Source organism: Aegilops tauschii, chromosome 6 (assembly GCF_002575655.3).
Source record: "Aegilops tauschii subsp. strangulata cultivar AL8/78 chromosome 6, Aet v6.0, whole genome shotgun sequence".
NCBI classification, from domain to species: domain Eukaryota; kingdom Viridiplantae; phylum Streptophyta; class Magnoliopsida; order Poales; family Poaceae; genus Aegilops; species Aegilops tauschii.
This window is the reverse complement of record NC_053040.3, coordinates 246118938-246142547: the sequence shown is the minus strand read 5'-3', so window position 1 is coordinate 246142547 and position 23610 is coordinate 246118938. Positions and strand designations below refer to the sequence as shown.

The 23610-nt window shown below is 42.2% G+C and overlaps 1 protein-coding gene and 1 long non-coding RNA gene across 2 annotated transcripts; one reads left to right on the top strand and one right to left on the bottom strand.

Moving 5' to 3' along the window:
- Positions 1-19573: 19573 nt before the first annotated feature.
- LOC120965830 (uncharacterized) lies at positions 19574-20457 on the bottom strand. Its single transcript, XR_005758836.3, has 2 exons — positions 20102-20457; positions 19574-20017 (listed from the first exon to the last, which is right to left on the bottom strand). It is a non-coding gene; the product is annotated as an uncharacterized lncRNA (long non-coding RNA).
- Positions 20458-20825: 368 nt separating this feature from the next.
- LOC109756063 (protein ORANGE-LIKE, chloroplastic) lies at positions 20826-23310 on the top strand. The gene is made up of 8 exons (XM_020314931.4): positions 20826-21194; positions 21806-21920; positions 22007-22120; positions 22213-22299; positions 22415-22491; positions 22580-22707; positions 22824-22930; positions 23069-23310. Exons 1-8 carry the CDS (start codon positions 20983-20985, stop codon positions 23144-23146), a joined length of 918 nt encoding a protein of 305 aa, XP_020170520.1. The 5' UTR covers positions 20826-20982; the 3' UTR covers positions 23147-23310.
- Positions 23311-23610: the final 300 nt, after the last annotated feature.

Sequence of the window (23610 nt, the reverse complement as noted above, 5' to 3'; positions counted from 1 at the left end):
ATGTATCCAGGCATGCGCCAAGGAGAACCCAAGTAAATTCTCTCACGGGAGTTGTTCAGGAGGAAGTGCCTGTTGTGAAGGATTAACCAGATGTATTTCCAAAGGAGTTACCAGGCATGCCGCCAGATCGAGACATCGAGTTTTTGATAGAGCTGTTGCCAGGCACCGGGCCTATATCAAAGATACCATACCGGATGCCCGCGAATGATCTGGAGGAGATCAAGAAATAGATTAAGGAGTTATTGGAGAAAGGTTACATCCGACGGAGTTCATCACCATGGGGAGCCCTAGTACTCTTAGTTGAGAAGAAGGATGGATCATTGAGAATGGTTGTTGATTATCGTGCGTTGAATGAAGTGACGATCAAGAACAAGTATCCACTGCCGATGATCAATGATTCATTTTACCAGCTGCAAGGAGCTAAAGTGTTTTCGAAGATCGATCTGCGATCAGGATATCACCAGCTGAAGTATCGAGAAAAGGATATACCTAAGACAGCTTTCACCACAAGGTACGGGCTATATGAGTATACGGTTATGTCATTTGGATTGACTAATGCCCCTGCCTATTTCATGAGTATGATGAACAAGGTGTTCATGGAGTTCTTGGATAAGTTTGTTGTGGTGTTCATTGATGATATCTTGGTATACTCAAAGAATGAAGAGGAACACAAGGAGCATTTGCGTTTAGTTCTCGAGAAGCTCAGGGAGCATCAGTTGTATGCCAAGTTTAGCAAATGTGAATTTTGGTTGAAGGAAGTTGGACTCCTTGGACATGTTATATCAGGAGAAGGTATGGCAGTAGACCCCACCAAGGTTAAATCAGTCACTGATTGGTTATCATCCACCTCAGTCAGAGAGATCTGCAGTTTTCTTGGACTAGCAGGATATTACCGGAGATTTATTGAGAATTTCTCTAAAATTGCGAAATCCATGACGGAGTTGCTGAAGAATGACACCAGGTTCAAATGGACAGAAGAATGTGAGGCCAATTTTCAGGAGTTGAAGAAACGTTTGACTACAGCCCCAGTGCTAATTTTCTGGATATACGCAAGGATTTCCAAGTGTATTGCGACGGATCTCGCTTAGGACTTGGAGGAGTACTTATGCAAGACGGAAGAGTTGTTTCATATGCCTCACGACAGCTTCGACCGCATGAGTTGAATTATGCCACGCATGATTTGGAGTTAGCAACAGTAGTGCATGCACTCAAAACCTGGAGACACTTTCTTATTGGAAACCGTTGCGATGTGTACACGGATCATAAGAGTTTGAAGTACATATTCACCCAGAAGGAGCTGAACCTCAGACAGAGGAAATGGTTGGAGCTTATAAAGGATTATGACATGAAGCTGCATTATCACCCAGGAAAGGCCAATGTCGTAGCAGACGCTTTGAGCCAGAAAAGTTATGTCAATACTCTCTTAATGGGAGGGATGCCAAAGGAGTTAGCCGAGGATCTTAGGGAACTTCGTTTGGAGATTGTTCCTAGAGGTTTTGTTGCAGCGATGGAAGTTCAACCTACATTGTTGGGAAATATTCGTCAAGCTCAGAAAGATGACAAGGAAATTGCTGAGATAAAGGAGAGAATGAGCAAAGGAAAGGCCAAAGGTTTTCGTGAGGATGAGCACGACACCTTGTGGTTTGAGGACCGCATTTATGTGCCCAATAATGCAGAGATCAGGAAGTTGAGACTACAGGAAGCTCATGACTCACCATACTCGATACACCCCGAAAACACTAAGATGTATTTGGATTTGAAGGAGCATTTCTGGTGGACTGGAATGAACAAGGATATTGCCGAGTATGTAGCCATATGTGATGTATGTCAGAGAGTGAAGGCAGAACATCAGAAGCCAGCAGAATTACTGTAGCCTATGCCGATACCCGAATGGAAGTGGGATAAGCTTGGCATGGATTTTATTACCGGGTTACCCAGGACCCTATCGGGATATGGTTCTATCTGGGTAGTAGTGGATCCCTTGACCAAAGTAGCTCACTTTATCCCAGTGAAAACCACCTATACAAGTGCAAAGTAGGCCAAGATATACATGACCAGGATTGTATGTCTGCATGGAGTTTCGAGGACCATCATATCAGATAGAGGAACACAGTTTACTTCAAAGTTTTGGCATCAGTTGCACTAGACTTTGGGAACCAGGCTAGAGTTCAGTACAGCTTTTCATCCACAGACAGATGGACAGACTGAGAGAGTCAATCAGATTCTGGAGGACATGCTGAGAGCTTGCGCGCTGGATTATGGATCTAGTTGGAATGACAATTTGCCCTACGTGGAGTTCTCATACAACACCAGCTACCAGGGTAGTTTGAAGATGGCACCTTTAGAAGCCCTGTATGGAAGGAGGTGCAGAACACCATTGATGTGGGATGAAGTTGGAGACCGTCAGTTGTTTGGACCGGATTTGATCAAAGAATCTGAAGAGAAGGTTAAGCTGATTCGAGATAGACTGAAGGTAGCTTAGTCCCGACAGAAGAGTTATGCAGATTCAAAACGCAAGGAGGTAGTCTATAAAATCGGAGACAAAGCATATCTGCGAGTGTCGCCTCTACGAGGAGTTAAGCGTTTTGGTGTTAAAGGAAAGTTAGCCCCGAGATTTGTAGGACCATACCGAGTCTTTGAATGCATGGGAGAGGTTGCCTACGAGTTGGAGTTACCCGAAGGACTATCAGGAGTTCATGATGTATTTCACATTTCCCAGTTGAAGAAGTGTCATGCATAGAGGGATGATATTCCTCTGAGAGATACAGTGCCCCTGGAAGCAATTCAGTTGGATAGTGATTTGACGTATGAGGAGAAACCTGTCAAGGTTCTCGAGTTTGCCAGCCGAGTTACTCGCAGCAAAGTTATCAAGTTTTGCAAAGTTCAGTGGAGCCACCATACCGAGGATGAAGCCACTTGCGAACGAGAGGATGATCTACGGAAAGACCACCCACACCTGTTTTTTAGCCAACCCGAATCTCGAGGGCGAGATTCATCTTAAGGGGGGGTAGGTTTGTAACATCCCAAATTTTCCATTTGGAATGTTATACATAGGTCATTCATGCATATCATATTTTATTGCATTTCGTCTTACGATCCTCGAAATCCTAAACAACTCAAGGACCCTCGGAGATAGTTGGGGATTTCCTAGTTCTCATATTTGAATTTTTCTCAAATATCGAAACAAGGATCATTTTGGTTTTAATAATTTTTCTCTCCGAAAATATTTCATACTAAAAATATGAGAGGAGATAATATGACTTCTCCAAAATAAAGGAAATATTGGAGGAAAAATATTAAAATCAGTTATTATATTTTATTTGGATTTTATCGCTATTTTATTTGAATTAGGAAAAATATGCGTTTTTCAAAATTGCATTAGAGGCCCAAATAAATGTTCACTTTGCCCGCTATATTTTTAGAGGACGGGGAAAATTTATTTCAGGATTTTTGGAGTCCGTTTAGTATTTCTTTTAATCATTTTTCTGCGCAACGAAATATTTATAAAAAAAAGAAAAAAAGTTCTAACCGACTCCGGGCCGTAACCGGCCAGGACTCCCCAGGCCGGCCCTTTATAAGCCCCCTCCCCCGACCCTGCAGCCCACTCGAGCCCAGCCGCTGCCCCGCGCCCAAACCATAACCCTAAGCCGTCGCCGCTGCCTTGCACCACCGCGGCCCCGACCCGCCACCGCCAGAGTACGCCGCCGCCGTCCCGTTCCACGAGGTAGCCGCCGGTTTTTCTTAAAAACCGATCGGTTTTTATTTCGAAAACCTAGATCTCGTTTTTTTAGAATCGGTTTTGTTTGGTTTTCTCGGTTCGGTTAAATAGTGGACGTTCGTCCGTACGTTCGTTTTAACGAACGTTGTTCGCCCGTTAGCCGCAGACAGCGAACGTTCGTTCGTTAGCCTGTTCGTCAGTTTTTCTTTTTCCAGGGTTTTCCGCGATTATTTTCGATCGCGATTTCTGCCCTGATTTTCGTTTTAGTTTATCTTTTTGCTCGTTTATCAGAATCAGGCGATTCAAGCGCCTAGATCTTCGTCTCGAAGTTCTCTTTCGGTTTAACCAACTTGAACAAGATTTTGATACAGTAAAATTTGACTTTAGTCCAGATTAGTAATCAGATCTTGTTTCTTTCGTAGTTTGAGTTTCGTTGCTCCGTTTGATTTGATTCTTTTTTTCAAACCGGAGTTCTTCATCTGAACTTTCTGGTTAGATCTTCTTATTTGAGTTTTACCCGTGCCTCATTGCTTGAGTGCTTATGTATGCTATTGTTTGTTTGTGATAGAATTCCCAGAGTGCGAAGCGTGCTACTACGAGCCACTAGGTTTTGCGGATCGTCAGCAAGGCAAGTAACACATTGATCATACTTCTTTCATACCCAGTTTTTATACATTAGTTCCAATCCTCAAACATTGCATGATTAGGAAGTGTTTAACTTGTGGGTATTGGGAAGTAGTTGATGAGGTAGAACCTATTGCCCTGTTTATTATCAAACCCTTGGGAGTTATTTTTCAACGTACGCTTATATTGCCATGCTATGCTCGTAGACGTGGTTTGGTTTCAGAGATCCATGACAGATGTGAGTTGTTAATTAATGATTAACTTAAGGTGGCAACTTTAATACACATCTGGGTGGATTGCTTGTGGGCACCTGGAGAATCCAGTGTTGTCCTACGATATCTCGGAGTACCCGTGTGATCATCCTAAGGTCCGCCACCCAGGCTCAAAGGGATCATAAGATTATTCATGCTAGAAACTTTCGTGTGCAGCCACAAGCTATTATGGGCTCTAGCATAGTTGAGTATGTTGCATGACCTCTTCTAGTGGTGGGCTAGCAGATGTAGAGGGAAAGTAGGTGTAACTGTCCACCCGGGGTTAGAGTTAATGTTTCTGAAAGACTGTGTCTCGGTCATCCGTTTCTCAAACACCGTGTAGTGCGAGAAATCCAACGGAGGAGATCGAGTCTTGTGGGGAAAAGTGCGCAAACCTCTGCAGAGTGTACAAAATAATCATGGTTAGCCGTGTCCCGGGTTATGGACATCTTGAGTATGTGGTTCTTGGATTATCATATGGATCTCATCACTCTAAATTAATTTTGTTGGGTCAATAATTACTTTTAATTGGGATTGAGTTGGAGGAACCTTCTCAATGATGTTTCAACTACCATGATAGTTAACTAAAATATATTCCTTTTTTGTAGGGAAAAAAATTTGCTTTTTGCAAAAACATATTAACCATAGAGCCTCCACCAGCCATATATGCATATAGTGATAGCCTTTATCTGTTCATTATTCTACTGTGTTACATTGCCAGCATATTCCATGTGCTTGACACGTTTTTGGGCTGCAACGTATCATGTTGCAGACTTTTCAGACGAGGACTAAGGTTCGCTAGGCCGTTGTCGTGCACTCAGCAATGCCGTTGGAGTTGATGGACTCACTTTATCTTCCAAGCCTTCCGCTGTTATCTTATTTAGATGGCCTTAAGCCATATTTATTGTAATAAGTTCTCTTTCGAGACTATCGATGTAATAAGTGTGTGATTGCTACTCTGTTATAAATCTTTCGAGTACTGTGTGTGTCAGCATTACCGATCCAGGGATGACACTAAAGCACAGAGACTTGACCGTCTGTGGTCGGGTCGCTACAACCTGGCAAGCCCCTTGGGCATGGACTCCCTGCCAACACTAGTGCTCCGCCTCTCTAATCAGTTGGTCGCTAATTAGTGAGGTGTCGAGCCAGCAAGTGTTTCGGTGGACGTACCTTTGCGTGTCAGCTTGCTAGAGAGGTAGATTACTTTATTGACACCCGTCCTGATGGTATGTCACGCTAATAGGAGGTAGCTGAATAAGCGGCACAACAACCTTGCTGGGATTCAAACTCCACATGACACATAGCATCGCATTTAATCCGTTTTTCCTAACTATTAGAGTTAGGTATGATAGCACTGTTTTAGTCTAATCACTCCTGTAATGACCTTTTTGCCACAGTGGTAACCCCTTGAGCTATAAAAGGAGGGTCGGGGCAACATTAGTAGGGGTTCGAATCTTTGCAACCCTCATGCGTTGGGATTTGTGTAGCTGCTCTCTTCCCACCACTTGCCGAGGTAGAGCGCTCCGTGTACCTGTGCTCAACCACCACCAATACACCCAAAGGCAGGAGTAGGGTTTTACGCCTCCGGGCAGCCCGAACCTGGGTAAAAACGTGCGCCCCTTGTTGTGTTTGCTCTTTGCGTTAATCAATGCCCCACGCCGGACCAGCAAAGGGGCTGTACAACCCCATAGATCGCCGGCTCCACGCCGACATCTTTGGCGCGCCAGGTAGGGGCAGGTGTTGGCATAAATCAAAGCAGTGAGTGGCGCATCGGCTACGTGAAGTTCTGCGTCTTCTTCACCATCCGTGGCACACAAAAAGAAGGGCTCCATGAAAATGAAACCATCCTCGTCTAGACTCCCACCACATTTTCCTGCGGATGGCGCAGGCGGCGCCTCTCCATGGGGCAGTGCGGAAGCCACGGGGGGCGCGGCCAGCACAGGAGGTGCCGTCGCCGTGCCCACCATGGCTTGAGCGGATGATAGAAACGTCGGAGTCGGTCAACTCCTACGACCCTCTGGCGACAACCACAACAATGGTGCAGGTGGTGCGGACATGCAGCTCCCACTTCCCCCGCGCCATGGCGAGCGTAGCCACCGAAGCAACACCGCCCGAACTGGCGCAAGCCGAGATCCTCCCACTGCACCAACCCCAGCAGCCGCGGGGGAGACAACATCAAGACACATATCACGCCTGTCCCAAGATGGACGCGACAAGACCCGAGCGGTGTTGTTGTGCCTCCAGAACAGCGCCAGCGCCCGCATGGCAAGTCGCCGGTTGGAAACCCTCATCCCAGGCCACAGGAAAAATTCCATCACCCCAACCAAGATCTGCTTGTAGGACCTATTGGATTTCATCTTATTCAACAGGAAGATAATGATCTAGAACAAGTAGACGAGGATGAAGGATGGGGGCACTGGGCTATGCCTCAACAGCAGTAGCTAGTTTATCAGGAGATCCAAGCTGGTGATTTTCTGGAACTGAATGATTTGCTTGAGCCACTAGAGGAGGAAGTGCACATTCCTGTGATTGTAGACAATAATGGTTTGACCCTATCTCTAGGCCTAAATATTGCAGTATCTCCTGGGGAAGCTCAGTCGGACAGCTCTGTAGTTGGAGGTCCTCTCCCACTGAATCTTGAAGAACTTCTAGCCCCTCTGATCATCCCAGATCAACACCCAGAAATTCAGGCAAATTTTGATCTTAACCTTCCAATACCAGAGCTAGTTGGAGTTGCAGAGGCTCATGTTCTGGAACAGACTGCTTTACAGCCCCACAATAACAACTTGTTGCAGTTCAACAGGAAGATGCCACTACAAAAATGCTGCAAGTAGACCAGGATGTTCCTCAACTGGCTATTCTTCCAGTGGATGTCAACCTTGCCACTCCTGATGATACTACTGTGGAGGTCAAACAAAACATTGACAGTGCACCACCAAAGCTTGTCAGTTCTGCCTCAGAAGGTTTATAGTTAGACAACAGTTTCAGTACTCCACCTTTAAGGTCTGAGAACAACACTATGGCACAGGGAGGCACAGCTGCTGGTGATCTTATTCCACAGAATGCACACATTGCTACTGACAGCTCCGAAGGTACCAGTCTTAGGCCCCCTCCTGGATTCCCTTTCCCTATTTTCAAACTTGCAACTACTGCTACTAATGTGCAAAACCCAGAGCAGTTGGATCCTCAACTCAGAGATTTAATAGCAAGTCCCTCTATGTTAGATGCAGGGATGATTTTATGTCTAAGGAAGGTCTAGAGTTGTGGAACAAACACTTTAAGCCTGCTGATGGAATGAACAGAGTGGTTCAGGTACCTTGTGAATGGTTTAAGTTTGTCACTGTTGCCCTCTTAACACCTGCTAATTTTGACTAGGCTAAATCTCTGTTATCTTCTCAACTTTGGAATTATATCATTGGAGGATTTGTTAACAAGAAGCTCATTCCTTTTGCTTTACCTGAATCATGCATCTCTGGTCATATACCTACATGTCAGCAGATAAGTCTAGAGCAGGAAGTTTCTTCAGCCCAGGAAGCTCTAACCCCTACGCACAACATTGGTGGGGAAGATCAAGGAGCACACTCTGCAAGCACCTCTGCTGTTTATGCTAGAAAGAAAAGAAAGCATAAGGCACCCATCTGTGAAACTGAGGTAAGGAGAAGCTACAGATTGAAGGAAGCTAACAAAGGTTTTAGAAGGAAAGTCTGTAAAGATAAAAATTGTCTCCCTTGCAGTACTGATCCACCTGCTTTACCTCAAGAGTTATTAAAAATCTCTCTGTTTCCTTTTGCAAGGCCAACGCTAAGGATCGCACAGAGGAGATGCTTCAGCAGCCCAAGAAGAAGAAGGAGACAAAGGGTGCGGCTAAGGGGGTGCAAAAGAAGCCTGCCATCTTCAGGCCTTAGAGAAATATAGTTCCAGTTCTACTACTATGTAATGATTCTAGACCTGATTATTATCACTTTTGACAGTGGGATGTTTGCTTTATATTGGAACCTCGCACTATGGGCTTCATTTTGTTCAATTATTGTAAGAACTATGTCAAAAGATATGGCTGGAAGCTTGTCCTATCTCAGTCCTACTAAATCCTTGTTTTGGGGAGTTATTTGGTGCACCTGTGCTATTTGGAGTGGAATGTGTTTTGTGCATGATTGTTATTTGGTTATCTCTCATGAATTGGGCATTTCTTTTAAAGTGATGGATCAATTAGGGATGGTTTTTTCTATTGCTAGACTCTGTAGGTTTTTGACAGTTATCTGGACCAATGTGATGGTTATAGTTTGTTGAATCTTACAGTTAAAAGGCATAATCATAGACTTTACAGCTCTACTTCCTCATGACACAAATGAGCAGAAACTGGAACATATTGAATTGGAATATTAGGGGCATTAATGATTCTAATAAATGGTTGGCTCTGAATAATAAAATTGTTGAGTCCAATGCTGACATCATCTGCATTCAAGAAACCAAGAGAGAATTATTTGATGCTAGATATCTCAAGAATTTTTGTCCTAGAAGGATTAATGATACGTCTTCAACGTATCTATAATTTTTTATTGTTCCATGCTATTATATTATCCGTTTTGGGTGTTTATTAATGGGCTTTACTATACACTTTTATATTATTTTTGGGACTAACCTATTAACCCAAGGCCTAGTTGCCTATTTCAGTGTTTCGCAGAAAAGGATATCAAACGGAGTCCAAACGGAATGAAACCTTCGGGAGCGTGATTTTTGGAACAAACGTGATCCAGAGGACTTGGAGTGGACGTCAAGAAATCAACGAGGAGGCCACGAGGCAGGGAGGCGCGCCTGCCCCCTGGGCGCGCCCCCACCCTCGTGGGCCCCTCGCAGCTCCACCAACCTACTTCTTCCTCCTATATATACCCATGTACCCCGAAAACATCCAGGAGCACCATGAAACCCTATTTCCACCGCCGCAACCTTCTGTACCCGTGAGATCCCATCTTGGGGCCTTTTCCGGCGCTCCGCCGGAGGGGGAATCGATCACAGAGGGCTTCTACATCAACACCATAGCCTCTCCGATGATGTGTGAGTAGTTTACCACAGACCTTCGGGTCCATAGTTATTAGCTAGATGGCTTCTTCTCTCTCTTTGGATCTCAATACAAAGTTCTCCTCGATCTTCTTGGAGATCTATTCGATGTAACTCTTTTTGCGGTGTGTTTGTCGAGATCTGATGAATTGTGGGTTTATGATCAAGATTATCTATGAACAATATTTGAATCTTCTCTGAATTCTTTATGTATGATTGGTTATCTTTGCAAGTCTCTTCGAATTATCAGTTTGGTTTGGCCTACTAGATTGATCTTTCTTGCAATGGGAGAAGTGCTTAGCTTTCGGTTCAATCTTGCGTTGCTCGATCCTAGTGACAGTAGGGGAAACGACACGTATTGTATTATTGCCATCGAGGATAAAAAGATGGGGTTTATATCATATTGCTTGAGTTTATCCCTCTACATCATGTCATCTTGCCTAATGCGTTACTCTGTTCTTAAGAACATAATACTCTAGATGCATGCTGGATAGCGGTCGATGTGTGGAGTAATAGTAGTAGATGCAGGCATGAGTCGGTCTACTTGTCACGAACATGATGCCTATATACATGATCATGCCTAGATATATTCTCATAATTATGCACTTTTCTATCAATTGCTCGACAGTAATTTGTTCATCCACCGTAATACTTATGCTATCTTGAGATAAGCCACTAGTGAAACCTATGGCCCCCGGGTCTATTTTCCATCATATAAGTTTCCAATCTATTTTTACTTTGCAATCTTTACTTTCAATCTTTATCATAAAAATACCAAAAATATTATCATCTCTATCAGATCTCACTTTTGCAAGTGGCCGTGAAGGGATTGACAACCCCTTTATCGCGTTGGTTGCAAGGTTCTTATTTGTTTGTGTAGGTACGAGGGACTTGCGTGTGGCCTCCTACTGGATTGATACCTTGGTTCTCAAAAACTAAGGGAAATACTTACGCTACTTTGCTGCATCACCCTTTCCTCTTCAACGGAAAACCAACGCATGCTCAAGAGGTAGCAAGAAGGATTTCTGGCGCCGTTGCCAGGGAGTCTACGCACAAGTCAAGACATACCAAGTACCCATCACAGACTCTTATCCCTCGCATTACATTATTTGCCATTTGCCTCTCGTTTTCCTCTCCCCCACTTCATCTTTGCCGTTTTATTCGCCCTTCTTCTGTTCGATCTTGTGTTACCATGTGCCTTCTTTTTGCTTGCATCTTCGCTTGCTAAAAAGTGTATGGATCTTCATCCACTTGCTAATCTCTTTAAGAGATCCAATTATGATGAATCAATTGCTAGTGAGTTTTGTGCACTAGATAATCTTTATGAGGTTTTGCTTGAAATTCATGAATCTGAAAATTGTGATGAAGTGCTTTATGAAGTGATTCACGATAGATCTTTGAATCAAAAGCATGATTGCAATGATGTTATTATAAATTCTATTGATGTCAATTGTGCTAATAATACGCAAAACCCTAAGCTTGGGGATTCTAGTTTTGCTATGACTACTATTTGTTGCAATGATCATGATTGGGGTGATTCTTCTTATGATCTTGAAAATTTATTTAAGCTCCATGATGAATATGAGATTGATAATAATGTTTGCAATAATATTGAAAGTGGGTTTGGAAGAGTGTCAATTTTAGATCCCACATATTTGGAGAATGTTCAATCTTATGAAGATTTTGATAAAAGTGGGTTTGGAGAGGTCATGACTTTAGTTAATGTTAATCCCACTATTTTGGAAGAGTATCAACTTTGCATACATGTGGATCGTGTTAAGAATATGTTTTGTGATAGCTATATTTTTTAATTTGAATATGATCCCACATGTAATTATTATGAGAGAGGAAAATATGGTTGGAGAAATTTTCATGTTACTAAATTACCTCTCGTTATGTTGAGATTGCTATTGTTTCTCACTTCTTCCTTGCATATGCTAGTATTTGCTTGTTTTGATAATTTGTTTGCCTATAAGATGCCTATGCATAGGAAGTATGTTAGACTTATATGTGTTTTTCACATGCTATGTGATGCTCTCTTTGTGCTTCAATTCTTGTCTTTCATGTGAGCATCATTGAAATTATAAATGCCTAGCTAGGGGCGTTAAATGATAGCACTTGTTGGGAGGCAACCCAATTTTATTTTTGTTTCTTGCTTTTTGGTTCTGTCTAGTAATAAATATTTCATCTAGCTTCTGTTTAGATGTGGTTTTATGTTTTAATTAGTGTTTTTGCCAAGTAGAACCTTTGGGAAGGCTTGGGTGAAGTCTTTTTGATCTTGCTGTAAAAACAGAAACTTTAGCGCTCACGAGATTAACTACAACTTTTTACTGGAGAGTGATATTTAGTTGATTATTTTTGAGGATGATTAATAGATAAATTCCGCACGTCCAGAAATTTATTTTAGAATTTTTGGAGTTCCAGAAGTATGCGTTTGATACAGATTACTACTGACTGTTCTGTTTTTGACAGATTCTGTTTTCCGTGTGTTGTTTGTTTATTTTGATGAATCTATGGCTAGTATCGGAGGTTATGAACCATAGAGAAGTTGGAATAAAGTAGGTTTAACACCAATATAAATAAATAATGAGTTCATTACAGTACCTTGAAGTGGTCTTTTGTTTTCTTTCGCTAACGGAGCTCACGAGATTTTCTGATAAGTTTTGTGTTGTGAAGTTTTCAAGTTTTGGGTAAAGATTTGATGGATTATGGAATAAGGAGTGGCAAGAGCCTAAGCTTGGGGATGCCCAAGGCACCCCAAGGTAAAATCCAAGGACAACCAAAAAGCCTAAGCTTGGGGATGCCCCGGAAGGCATCCCCTCTTTTGTCTTCGTCCATCGGTAACTTTACTTGGAGCTATATTTTTATTCACCACATGATATGTGTTTTGCTTGGAGCGTCTTGTATGATTTGAGTCTTTGCTTTTTAGTTCACCACAATCATCCTTTCTATACACACCTTTTGGGAGAGACACACATTAATCGGAATTTATTAGAATACTCTATGTGCTTCACTTATATCTTTTGAGCTCAACAATTTTGCTCTAGTGCTTCGCTTATATCTTTTAGAGCACGGTGGTGGTTTTATTTTATAGAAATTATTGATCTCTCATGCTTCACTTATATTATTTTTAGAGTCCTTTAGAACAGCATGGTAGTTTGCTTTGGCTATAAAATTAGTCCTAATATGATAGGCATCCAAGATGGATATAATAAAAACTTTCATATATGTGCATTGAATACAAAGAGAAGTTTGATACTTGATGATTGTTTTGAGATATGGAGATAGTGATATTAAAGTTGTGCTAGTTGAGTAGTTGTGAATTTGAGAAATACTTGTGTTGAAGTTTGCAAGTCCCGTAGCATGCACGTATGGTAAACGTTGTGTAACAAATTTGAAACATGAGGTGTTCTTTGATTGTCATCCTTATGAGTGGCGGTCGGGGACAAGCGATGGTCTTTTCCTACCAATCTATCCCCCTAGGAGCATGTGCGTAGTGCTTGGTTTTTGATGACTTGTAGATTTTTGCAATAAGTATGTGAGTTCTTTATGACTAATGTTGAGTCCATGGATTATACGCACTCTCAACCTTCCATCATTGCTAGCCTCTTCAGTACCGTGCATTGCCCTTTCTCACCTTGAGAGTTGGTGCAAATTTCGCCGGTGCATCCAAACCCCTTGATACGATACACTCTATCACACATAAACCTCCTTATATCTTCCTCAAAACAGCCACCATACCTACCTATTATGGCATTTCCATAGCCATTCCGAGATATATTGCCATGCAACTTTCCACTGTTTCGTTTATTAAGACACGCTTCATCATTGTCATATTGCCTTGCATGATCATGTAGTTGACATCGTATTTGTGGCAAAGCCTTCATGCATATTATTTCGTACATGTCACTCTTGATTCATTGCCCATCCCGGTACACCGCCGGAGGCATTCATATAGAGTCATATTTTGTTGTAGTATCGAGTTGTAATCATCGAGTTGTAAATAAATAGAAGTGTGATGATCATGATTAATAGAGCATTGTCCCAAAATAAAAAAGGAAGAAAGGCCAAATAAAAAAAGAAGGCCCAAAAAAGAGGAAAAAAAGAGAAATAAAAAGGGACAATGCTACTATCCCTTTTCCACACTTGTGCTTCAAAGTAGCACCATGATCTTTATGATAGAGAGTCTCTTGTTTTGTCACTTTCATATACCAGCGGGAATTTTTCATTATAGAACTTGGCTTGTATATTCCAACAATGGGCTTCCTCAAATGCCCTAGGTCTTCGTGAGCAAGCAAGTTGGATGCACACCCACTTACTTTCCTTTGTTGAGCTTTCATACATTTATAGCTCTAGTGTATCCATTGCGTGGCAATCCCTACTCCTTGCATTGACATCAATTGATGGGCATCTCCCTAGCCCGTTTATTAGCCGTGTCAATGTGAGACTTTCTCCTTTTTTGTCTTCTCCACACAACCCCCATCATCATATTCTATTCCACCCATAGTGCTATATCCATGGCTCACGCTCATGTATTGCGTGGAAGTTGAAAAAAGTTTGAGACTACTAAAGTATGAAACAATTGCTTGGCTTGTCATCGGGGTTGTGCAAGATGAGAGCATCTTGTGTGACGAAAATGAAGCATGGCCAAACTATATGATTTTGTAGGGATGAGCTTTCTTTGGCTATGTTATTTTGAGAAGACATAATTGCTTGGTTAGTATGCTTGAAGTATTATTATTTTTATGTCAATATTAAACTTTTATCTTGAATCTTTCAGATCTGAACATTCATGCCACAATAAAGAAAATTACATTGAAGAATATGCTAGGTAGCATTGCACATCAAAAATTCTGTTTTTATCATTTACCTACTCGAGGACGAGCAGGAATTAAGCTTGGGGATGCTTGATACGTCTCCAACGTATCTATAATTTTTGATTGTTCCATGCTATTATATTATCTGTTTTGGATGTTTAATGGGATTTACTATACACTTTTATATTATTTTGGGACTAACCTATTAACCCAAGGCCCAGTGCAAATTGCTGTTTTTTTGTGCCTATTTCAGTGTTTCGCAGAAAAGGAATATCAAACGGAGTCCAAATGGAATGAAACCTTCGGGAGCGTGATTTTTGGAACAAACGTGATCCAGAGGACTTGGAGTGGATGTCAAGAAATCAACGAGGAGGCCACGAGGCAGGGAGGCGCGCCCCCACCCTCGTGAGCCCCTCGCACCTCCACCGACCTACTTCTTCCTCCTATATATACCCATGTACCCCGAAAACATCCAGGAGCACCACGAAACCCTATTTCCACCGCCGCAACCTTCTGTACCCGTGAGATCCCATCTTGGGGCCTTTTCCGGCGCTACGCCGGAGGGGGAATCGATCACGGAGGGCTTCTACATCAACACCATAGCCTCTCCGATGATGTGTGAGTAGTTTACCACAGACCTTCGGGTCCATAGTTATTAGCTAGATGGCTTCTTCTCTCTCTTTGGATCTCAATACAAAGTTCTCCTCGATCTTATTGGAGATCTATTCGATGTAACTCTTTTTGCGGTGTGTTTGTCGAGATCCGATGAATTGTGGGTTTATGATCAAGATTATCTATGAACAATATTTGAATCTTCTCTGAATTCTTTTATGTATGATTGGTTATCTTTGCAAGTCTCTTCGAATTATCAGTTTTGTTTGGCCTACTAGATTGATCTTTCTTGCAATGGAAGAAGTGCTTAGCTTTGGGTTCAATCTTTCGTTGCTCGATCCTAGTGACAGTAGGGGAAACGACACGTATTGTATTGTTGCCATCGAGGATAAAAAGATGGGGTTTATATCATATTGCTTGAGTTTATCCCTCTACATCATGTCATCTTGCCTAAGGCGTTACTCTGTTCTTATGAACTTAATACTATAGATGCATGCTGGATAGCGGTCGATGTGTGGAGTAATAGTAGTAGATGCAGGCAGGAGTCGGTCTACTTGTCACGGACGTGATGCCTATATACATGATCATGCCTAGATATTCTCATAATTATGCACTTTTCTATCAATTGCTCGATAGTAATTTGTTCACCCACCGTAATACTTATGCTATCTTGAGAGAAGCCACTAGTTAAACCTATGGCCCCCGGGTCTATTTTCCATCATATAAGTTTCCAATCTATTTTTACTTTGCAATCTTTACTTTCAATCTTTATCATAAAAATACCAAAAATATTATCATCTCTATCAGATCTCACTTTTGCAAGTGGCCGTGAAGGGATTGACAACCCCTTTATCGCGTTGGTTGCAAGGTTCTTATTTTTTTGTGTAGGTACGAGGGACTTGCGTGTGGCCTCCTACTGGATTGATACCTTGGTCCTCAAAAACTGAGGGAAATACTTACGCTACTTTGCTGCATCACCCTTTCCTCTTCAAGGGAAAACCAACGCGTGCTCAAGAGGTAGCCATTAATCAATTTGAGTTTCTCCCCTCAGTAGGTGCTTCGGGAGGACTACTAATTGCCTGGAATGGCTCTCTGTTTGCAGGGGAAAATCTTTTCCATAATGATTTTTCCTTGTCTGTTCATTTTACATCTGCTCTGTCTGGAGAGTCTTTCATTCTCTCAAATATTTATGGGCCCAGTCAAGGACCAGACTCAATTTATGGATTGGTTCAAGGATATCCAAATGCCAGTAGATACCAAATGGATTATCATGGGTGATTTCAACTATGTCAGATTTCCAAGTGATAGAAACAGGGCAGGAGGCAACTTCATAGAGATGTTACAATTTAATGACGCTATCAATGCCCTAGCTTTGGTTGAAATCCCACTGAAGGGAAGAAATTACACTTGGAGTAATATGCAAGATGCCCCTCTTTTAGAGAAGTTGGATTGGGTTTTTACTTCAGAATCTTGGACCAATGAATTCCCCAATACTTTGGTCTTACCTCTTGCCAAACCAATCTTTGATCACACCCCATGTTTGATCCAAATTGGTACACACATTCCTAAGTCCAAAATTTTCAGGTTTGAAATTTTTTGGATGAAAGTACAGGGTTTTAAAGAGGTGGTCAAGCAAACCTGGGAACATGATACCCACATTACAGATTCTGCTAGGACAATTTCAGCTAAATTTAAGAGATTAAGGAAGTGTCTCAAAATTTGGGCTAAGTCAATTTCTCATCTGAGCAACTCAATCAAAAACACTAATGAGGAGATTCTTGTCCTTGATGCTATAGAAGAATTCAGACCTCTATCTATCACAGAATGGAATGGCAGGAACTTTCTGAAACACCATTTGCTACAACTTCTGGAGTGGCAGAGGATTTACTAGCAACAAAGAGCTACCATTAGGTGGGTCAAATTTGGAGAAGCCAATTCCAAGTATTTTCAAGCTAAGGCCACCATTAAATACAGAGTGAATCACATTGACAGCCTACAAGATGAGGCTGGTAATATATGCAGAGAACATAATGCAAAGGCTGGTATCCTCTTAAATGCTTTCAAGAAGAGGCTTAGCACATCCACTCCTACTTTCAATCTCCTTGAACCGGATACTTTGATTGACAAAAGTACTGATCTCTCAGTTCTGGAGCAACCTTTCTCTAAAGCTTAAATTGATAAAGTGGTTCAGAATCTGCCTTCTGATAAAGCCCCTCGGCCAGATGGATTCAACATTGACTTTGTTAAATTCTACTAGGACATCATTTCCCCAGATTTCTATGCATTGATAGATGATTTCTTCAAAGGAGCCATCAGTTTGCAGAGCATCAACAGTTCTTATATTATACTCATTCCAAAGAAAGATGCACCAGTTACACCAAATGATTTCAGGCCCATTTCTCTGCTCAACTGTTCCATAAAGATTATCACTAAGTTGCTTGCCAATAGATTACAGACAGTAATTCTGAAACTAGTTCATACAAATCAATATGGGTTCCTAATATCAAGATCTATCCAAGACTGCTTGGCCTGGGCTTATGAGTATCTCTATCAGTGCAAAACTTCTAATAAAGAGTTGATAATCCTCAAGTTAGACTTTGAGAAGGCCTTTCATATGATTGAGCATCAAACCATAAAAGATATTTTAATTGCTCGAGGCTTTGGACCTAGATGGCTCATGTGGATGGATATGATTTTCAAATCTGGCTTCTCTTCAGTGCTTCTCAATGGTGTGCCAGGAAAACAGTTCCTCTGCAAAAGAGGTGTCAGACAAGGAGACCCTTTATCCCCACTCCTATTTGTACGTGCTGCTTATCTGCTCCAAACAATTCTAAACAAAGCAATGGTGACATGCCTCATCTCAAAACCTCTTGAGTTGCACCCCTGTCCTAATTTTCCAGTGATTCAATATGTTGATGACACAATCCTAATGATGCCTGCATGCAGAATTCAATTAGAGTAGCTCAAGAATCTTCTGATGCATTTCACTGCTTACACTGGTTTAAGGATCAACTTTCATAAGTCTGCAATGACTCCAATCAACACACCTGAGTACAAGATGCACCTTCTGGCCAACAACTTGGGATGTACTATTGGCAGTATACCTTTCACTTACCTTGGTTTACCTCTCAGCCTACTCAAACCAAAGCTAGAAGACTTTGTTCCTATCATTAAAAGGATTGACAGAAGACTTGCTGGTTGCTCCACCTTGCTATCCTATGGGGACAGACTCACACTTATTAAGTTTGTTTTCACAAGCTTGCCAACTTTTTTCATGAGCACTCTTTCTCTACCTGCTGGCATAGTTGAAAAGATCAATAAGTTCCTCAGACTTTGCTTTTGGAGAAAATATGGCGTGGAAGAAAGAGGTCCTGCTCTGATTGCTTGGGAGAAAACCTGTGTCCCCAAAGATCAAGGAGGTCTGGGAATTTTAGACATTACCACTCACAACAAATGTCTCTTGATGAAGCACATTCATAAATTTTAAACCATGCAGACCTCCCCTGGGTGAATCCTTATTTGGGAATCTTACTATCACAATGGCATCTTTACCCCCAGGCCAGTGGGATCATTCTGGTGGAAAGGAATTCTCAAGTTGCTTCCTATATTTAAACAATGGGCCAAGGGAGAGATTGGGAAAGGCAACTCCATATTCTTCTGGCAGGATAATTGGGGCCATGATTTACTTGAGCAAAAATATCCAGAGCTCTATTCTTTCTCAATCAGGGCTAACTTGATAGTGCAAGAATTCCTACAATTGGAAGATCCTCTGGAACACTTTCACACACCCCTCTCCATCCAAGCTTTGCAGCAGTTCCAAGAACTTCAGATTATTCTCCAAAATATCCAGCTCTCTGCCAACCATGATAATTGGAGCTACTCCTGGGGGTCAGCATTCTCCTCCATCAAGATGTACCCCTGTTTGGCTAAGAAAGAACACACTCCACTTCCTATTTTCAAGAAGATTTGGAAGAATGCAGCTATCCTAAGATACAAGATCTTTTTCTGGCTCATCTTGCATGACAGAGTGAATTCCAGGAATCTATTGAAGAGAAAATCCTTTCACCTACCTTCTTATGATTGTGAGATCTGCCAGCACAGCACTGAAGAAACAACCTTACACTTATTTTGGGACTGTGATTTCGCCCAAGATTGCTGGAACTCCATCTTAGGCCAGCGAAGACGAGGCATCTCAATCTTTGATGAAATAATTCTTCTCTCAGAAGCTTTTCCTCCCAACATTGCTATGGAAATTTTGATCATGGGTTGTTGGAACATCTGGATGCAGTGGATGGGAAAATCTTCAAAGCTCAGACCCCTTCCATTCAAGCTTGGATAAGGGCACTTAAGGCAGACCTCCTGCTCCTCCAGCATCGCATCAAGAATAAATTTGAAGCTCTGCTTGTTAATTGGACTGAACAGTTTCTAAATTAGTTTGCCATGTTGCCTTTTGGGTTCCATAAAATTGGAGTTGGTTGACTCCTTGTAAATTTCACTTTTGTACATACTGCACTTTGCTTTTATATAACTATACCATAGAATGATTGTTCTATGGTTTCGGTTCAAAAAAAACATCAACACGAATTTATGTGGGTCTTCTTTCCACCAGTCTTACAACTTGAAAATACTAATTGCCATTGATGAAATCCTATTAGCAACAAAATTTCGCATCATGAGCCATGGAGCTTGGAATGAGCCTAGACTTGTCAATTATATGCACACATTTGCATAAACTTGTAAACCATAGTGTTTAATTCCTCAATACAAGGAAGAATACCACAAAACCACATCATGGTGCAGCACGTTATGTAGTGCAGCTCCTAATCAGCAGCCACCGTGGTTGGTACCAGATCTGCTCGAGGGATCTCATCAATAACACCATGACTCTCTCTTAGGATGTACATCACACAAGAGAACAGAGACGAGATGTACCTGCAACTCTGCAAGCGGGTGCACGCTGGCATCAATGAAAATTCAAGGCTACCAGATCGAGAATGGCACGGGGGTCTTGGGTAAGGATTTACCATGTTGATGTGGGATGTCGCTCTTAAATCATATAGATCTTCCATCCCATCCTCTCTCCTAGAGCTGCACCTTGAGGGGAAAATACAGGAGACGGAAGTAGGCGGCGACTGGCCGAAGACGAACGAGTCCTTACGCCACGAAGCATAGGGATGATAGAGGACTGCTCCGTGAAGGGATGTGAGCCAAAAGGGAACGATGGAGATGACCAGGAGGAGGCGGCGACTCTACCCACGGGAACGGGGGTGAGGAGGAGGAGGATGATATTTGTCCCCCGGGTCAAGAGGGGATCGTGGGGCGCGGCTGTGATCCGATTAGGCGCCAGACACAACCCTAATCACGAGATCATGAGCGACTGGTTGTGGCAAGGATGAAGAAACGGAAGGGCCGAATGAGGTTGTCCTTGCCATGCTTGTTGTACTTTTTCCGGCTGGGTAGAAGCCCAGGCCCAATTTCACACCAGGCTTCCAAAATTGTCACCGGAGTAGCGGCCCACTACGGATTCTGTTCGGGATAGCTAACGAAGTGACGTGACACGGGATTAAGAGGAAATCTAACGGCCAAAATCATCCCAAACTGCTGATCCAAAGGTTGAAAATGCTAACTGAGATGGCCGGAAAGACGCTCAGTTACAATGTATCTAAATTTATTTTCCATGGAATAGTGATTTGACCGGTAGGGCCAAATTTTTTTTAATGCAGAATCATCCTTCACTGTGAAGGGGGGAGTGAAGAGATGCTTCGTCTCTCCACGTTTGTCATCTACTGCTCGCCTTGTCGTATCCCACCGCGAAACAACCGCCCGTCGCCCCGAGCCGCCCGGCATTTATCCAAACACCGCCTTCTTCCTACGCCCTCACCACACTGCGTGTCGCGGACCGGCCATGTCTTGCCTCGCCGCGTCCTCGGCGACGCCGCCAGCGTCAAGGCCTACGGCCCAGCGTCTGTTTGTTGCGGTGGCCGCTCCTCCCCGTTGGCGGTCCGTTGAGCCTCATCGCGCTGTATGGAGGAGTGAAGGCCCCCGGGCTCTAACGATGCTACGGAGGTGCTCTCCCGCCGGCGACTCCAGGGCGCCCGGAGACGGCAGCCTATCCAGGTTGCCTTTTACACCAGCCTCCACATCAAATCAAAATTCCCCTTATTTGTGGTGTACAAAATTGATGGAATGACAGGGTTGTTGAGTTAGTACTGTACTTGCTGCTTTGTACGACAATTCATGGTTTGTGCTTGAGATTTCACAACTTCCTGGTCTAGTATATACAAGTTTTCAATGTTTATCTTTGACTCGTGAGTGGATACAGTATGATTAGTGTGCTAAAGCGCAAAATTCTGCATCAAACTGGTAGATATACTTCTTATCTCTTATGTACTACATCTTTTGGAATGCTTATATCACTAAGACGCTTATTTTGGGATGGAGGGAGTACTAGACTAACATCTACAAACATTCTCTGTAAACTTAGTTTACAAGAACAGTTTGTCTAATTCACATCTAGATGTTTTTTAAGGATGTCACATCTAAGCTCCTACAAGTATATAATGTAGCAACAAGAAATAACAAAACTAGGATAAAAAAAATAGACCACAAACAGAGTGGACATCAGCTTAGATGTGACATAACTATGTCACATCTAGATGTGTCCTAGGCAGACCCTTACAAGAAACCCGCTAGATCCACGACCACTCACTCATGGTTCTCTTCTCTAGTTTTTGCATTATTGAAGGCCCAGAGACAATACAAGACTTCATTCAGATGCAATCACAAGAGATTCAAGACAACATCAAGAGTCGGCGCAGCAAAATATTCCTTTTGATGGAAGAGGTGCCTGTTTTTCGCACTTGTAATTTTTTTCTAGCTTCGTAAGTAACAGCGTACTTAGCTTACCTCAATATGAGTAATGTTCTCAGGTCAGACGACTGCGGGTGCAGCAGCGAATCAGAGCTGCTGAAAGCAGATGTTCCAGCAGTGAAGAAAATGAGATGCCGGAGATGCCATCTACCATTCCGTTTTTGCCTTATACGGTGACCGACCCCGACCCTGAATTATTTTATGTGCAAATGGCCTTTTGAGTTCTCCTTGGTAATATTCATTTCTTTTGTTTTGTATGAAGTAGTCACCAAAGACAATGAAGCAACTCTACCTGACATCATTCTCTTTCATATCTGGGATAATCATTTTTGGTGGCTTAATAGCCCCAATAGTAAGTGCCAGCTTCATCTCTCTGTAAATTTGTTGTTACTTGTCCTCTTAAAACCAGAGACTGTGTTGGTAATTTGAAATAATAATTCTTCTTAAAAAATGATTATTTGGTGCAGCTTGAACTGAAATTAGGGCTTGGTGGTACCTCTTATGAAGATTTTATACGGAACATGTATTTACCTCTTCAGTTAAGGTGATTTAAAGAAACTTGTCCTCTTACAGGATTATCCAGCGATGCTTATAGAATAACAATTTGATACTTCTTCTTGGCTGTCCATCAGTCAGGTAGATCCCATAGTGGCGTCCTTTTCAGGTGGTGCAGTTGGTGTAATTTCAGCCTTAATGTTGGTTGAAGTGAAAAATGTGAGGCAGCAAGAAAAGAACAGATGCACATATTGCCATGGGACAGGTATGAGTATATTCCTTTTCAACTATCTGGCACATAAGCAAGGAGGATTACCTTGAAAATCCCTGTTTTTTGTACTCTACTTCATTTGCCTATCTAAACTTGATTCCGTACCACAGGATACCTGCCATGTGCCCGTTGCTCTGCCAGCAAAATGTTGTTGGGCACCAAACGCTTTTCACTTTCTACAACTGAACGCTGTTCCAATTGTTCAGGAGCTGGGAAGGTATGGTGTCTAATCTATGTTTATTTTCACAATACTCGTTTTGATGCTTTCTGGAAGATTCAGCAGAAAAACAACCAAATGGTCTATCATACTTGAGAACCCAGTCTATCTTAATTCATGCCTGTCGGTGATTTCCAGGTGATGTGCCCAACATGCTTGTGCACGGGAATGGCAATGGCAAGTGAGCATGACCCACGTATAGATCCCTTTGACTAATGTTGGGCAATTTGACGTGTGTCTGCTTGTTATGCTATTTCCTTTTTCTATCTAGCTGTTGTTTTCTATGGCTGTGGTAGGGCTTGAATCAGTCTTTGATGTATACTACGAGTTATAGCGAGATGAAGTTCGCAGTAATGATGATCAGATCAAATACTGAAAAATTGCTTTGTTGTTCTTTGCTGTGTACTAAGAGTTATAGCAAGATGAACCTTGCAGTAATGACGATCAGATCAAATACCCAAAAATTGCTCTCTTTTTTCTTTGATAAAGGACATCTTTATTCGATCGATATGTCAAGATGAACCCGGCCCGCATAACACAGACAAACATCCAACATGTCCAACAAAAAAAAAAATAAAGCATGGTTTTATAGCAAAATAGAAAGAAAAAAAAAGTCCAACTTAAGATGAGTAGATCCTATCAAAGATTATTAATATCTTTCGATGAGATGGTAACTATCA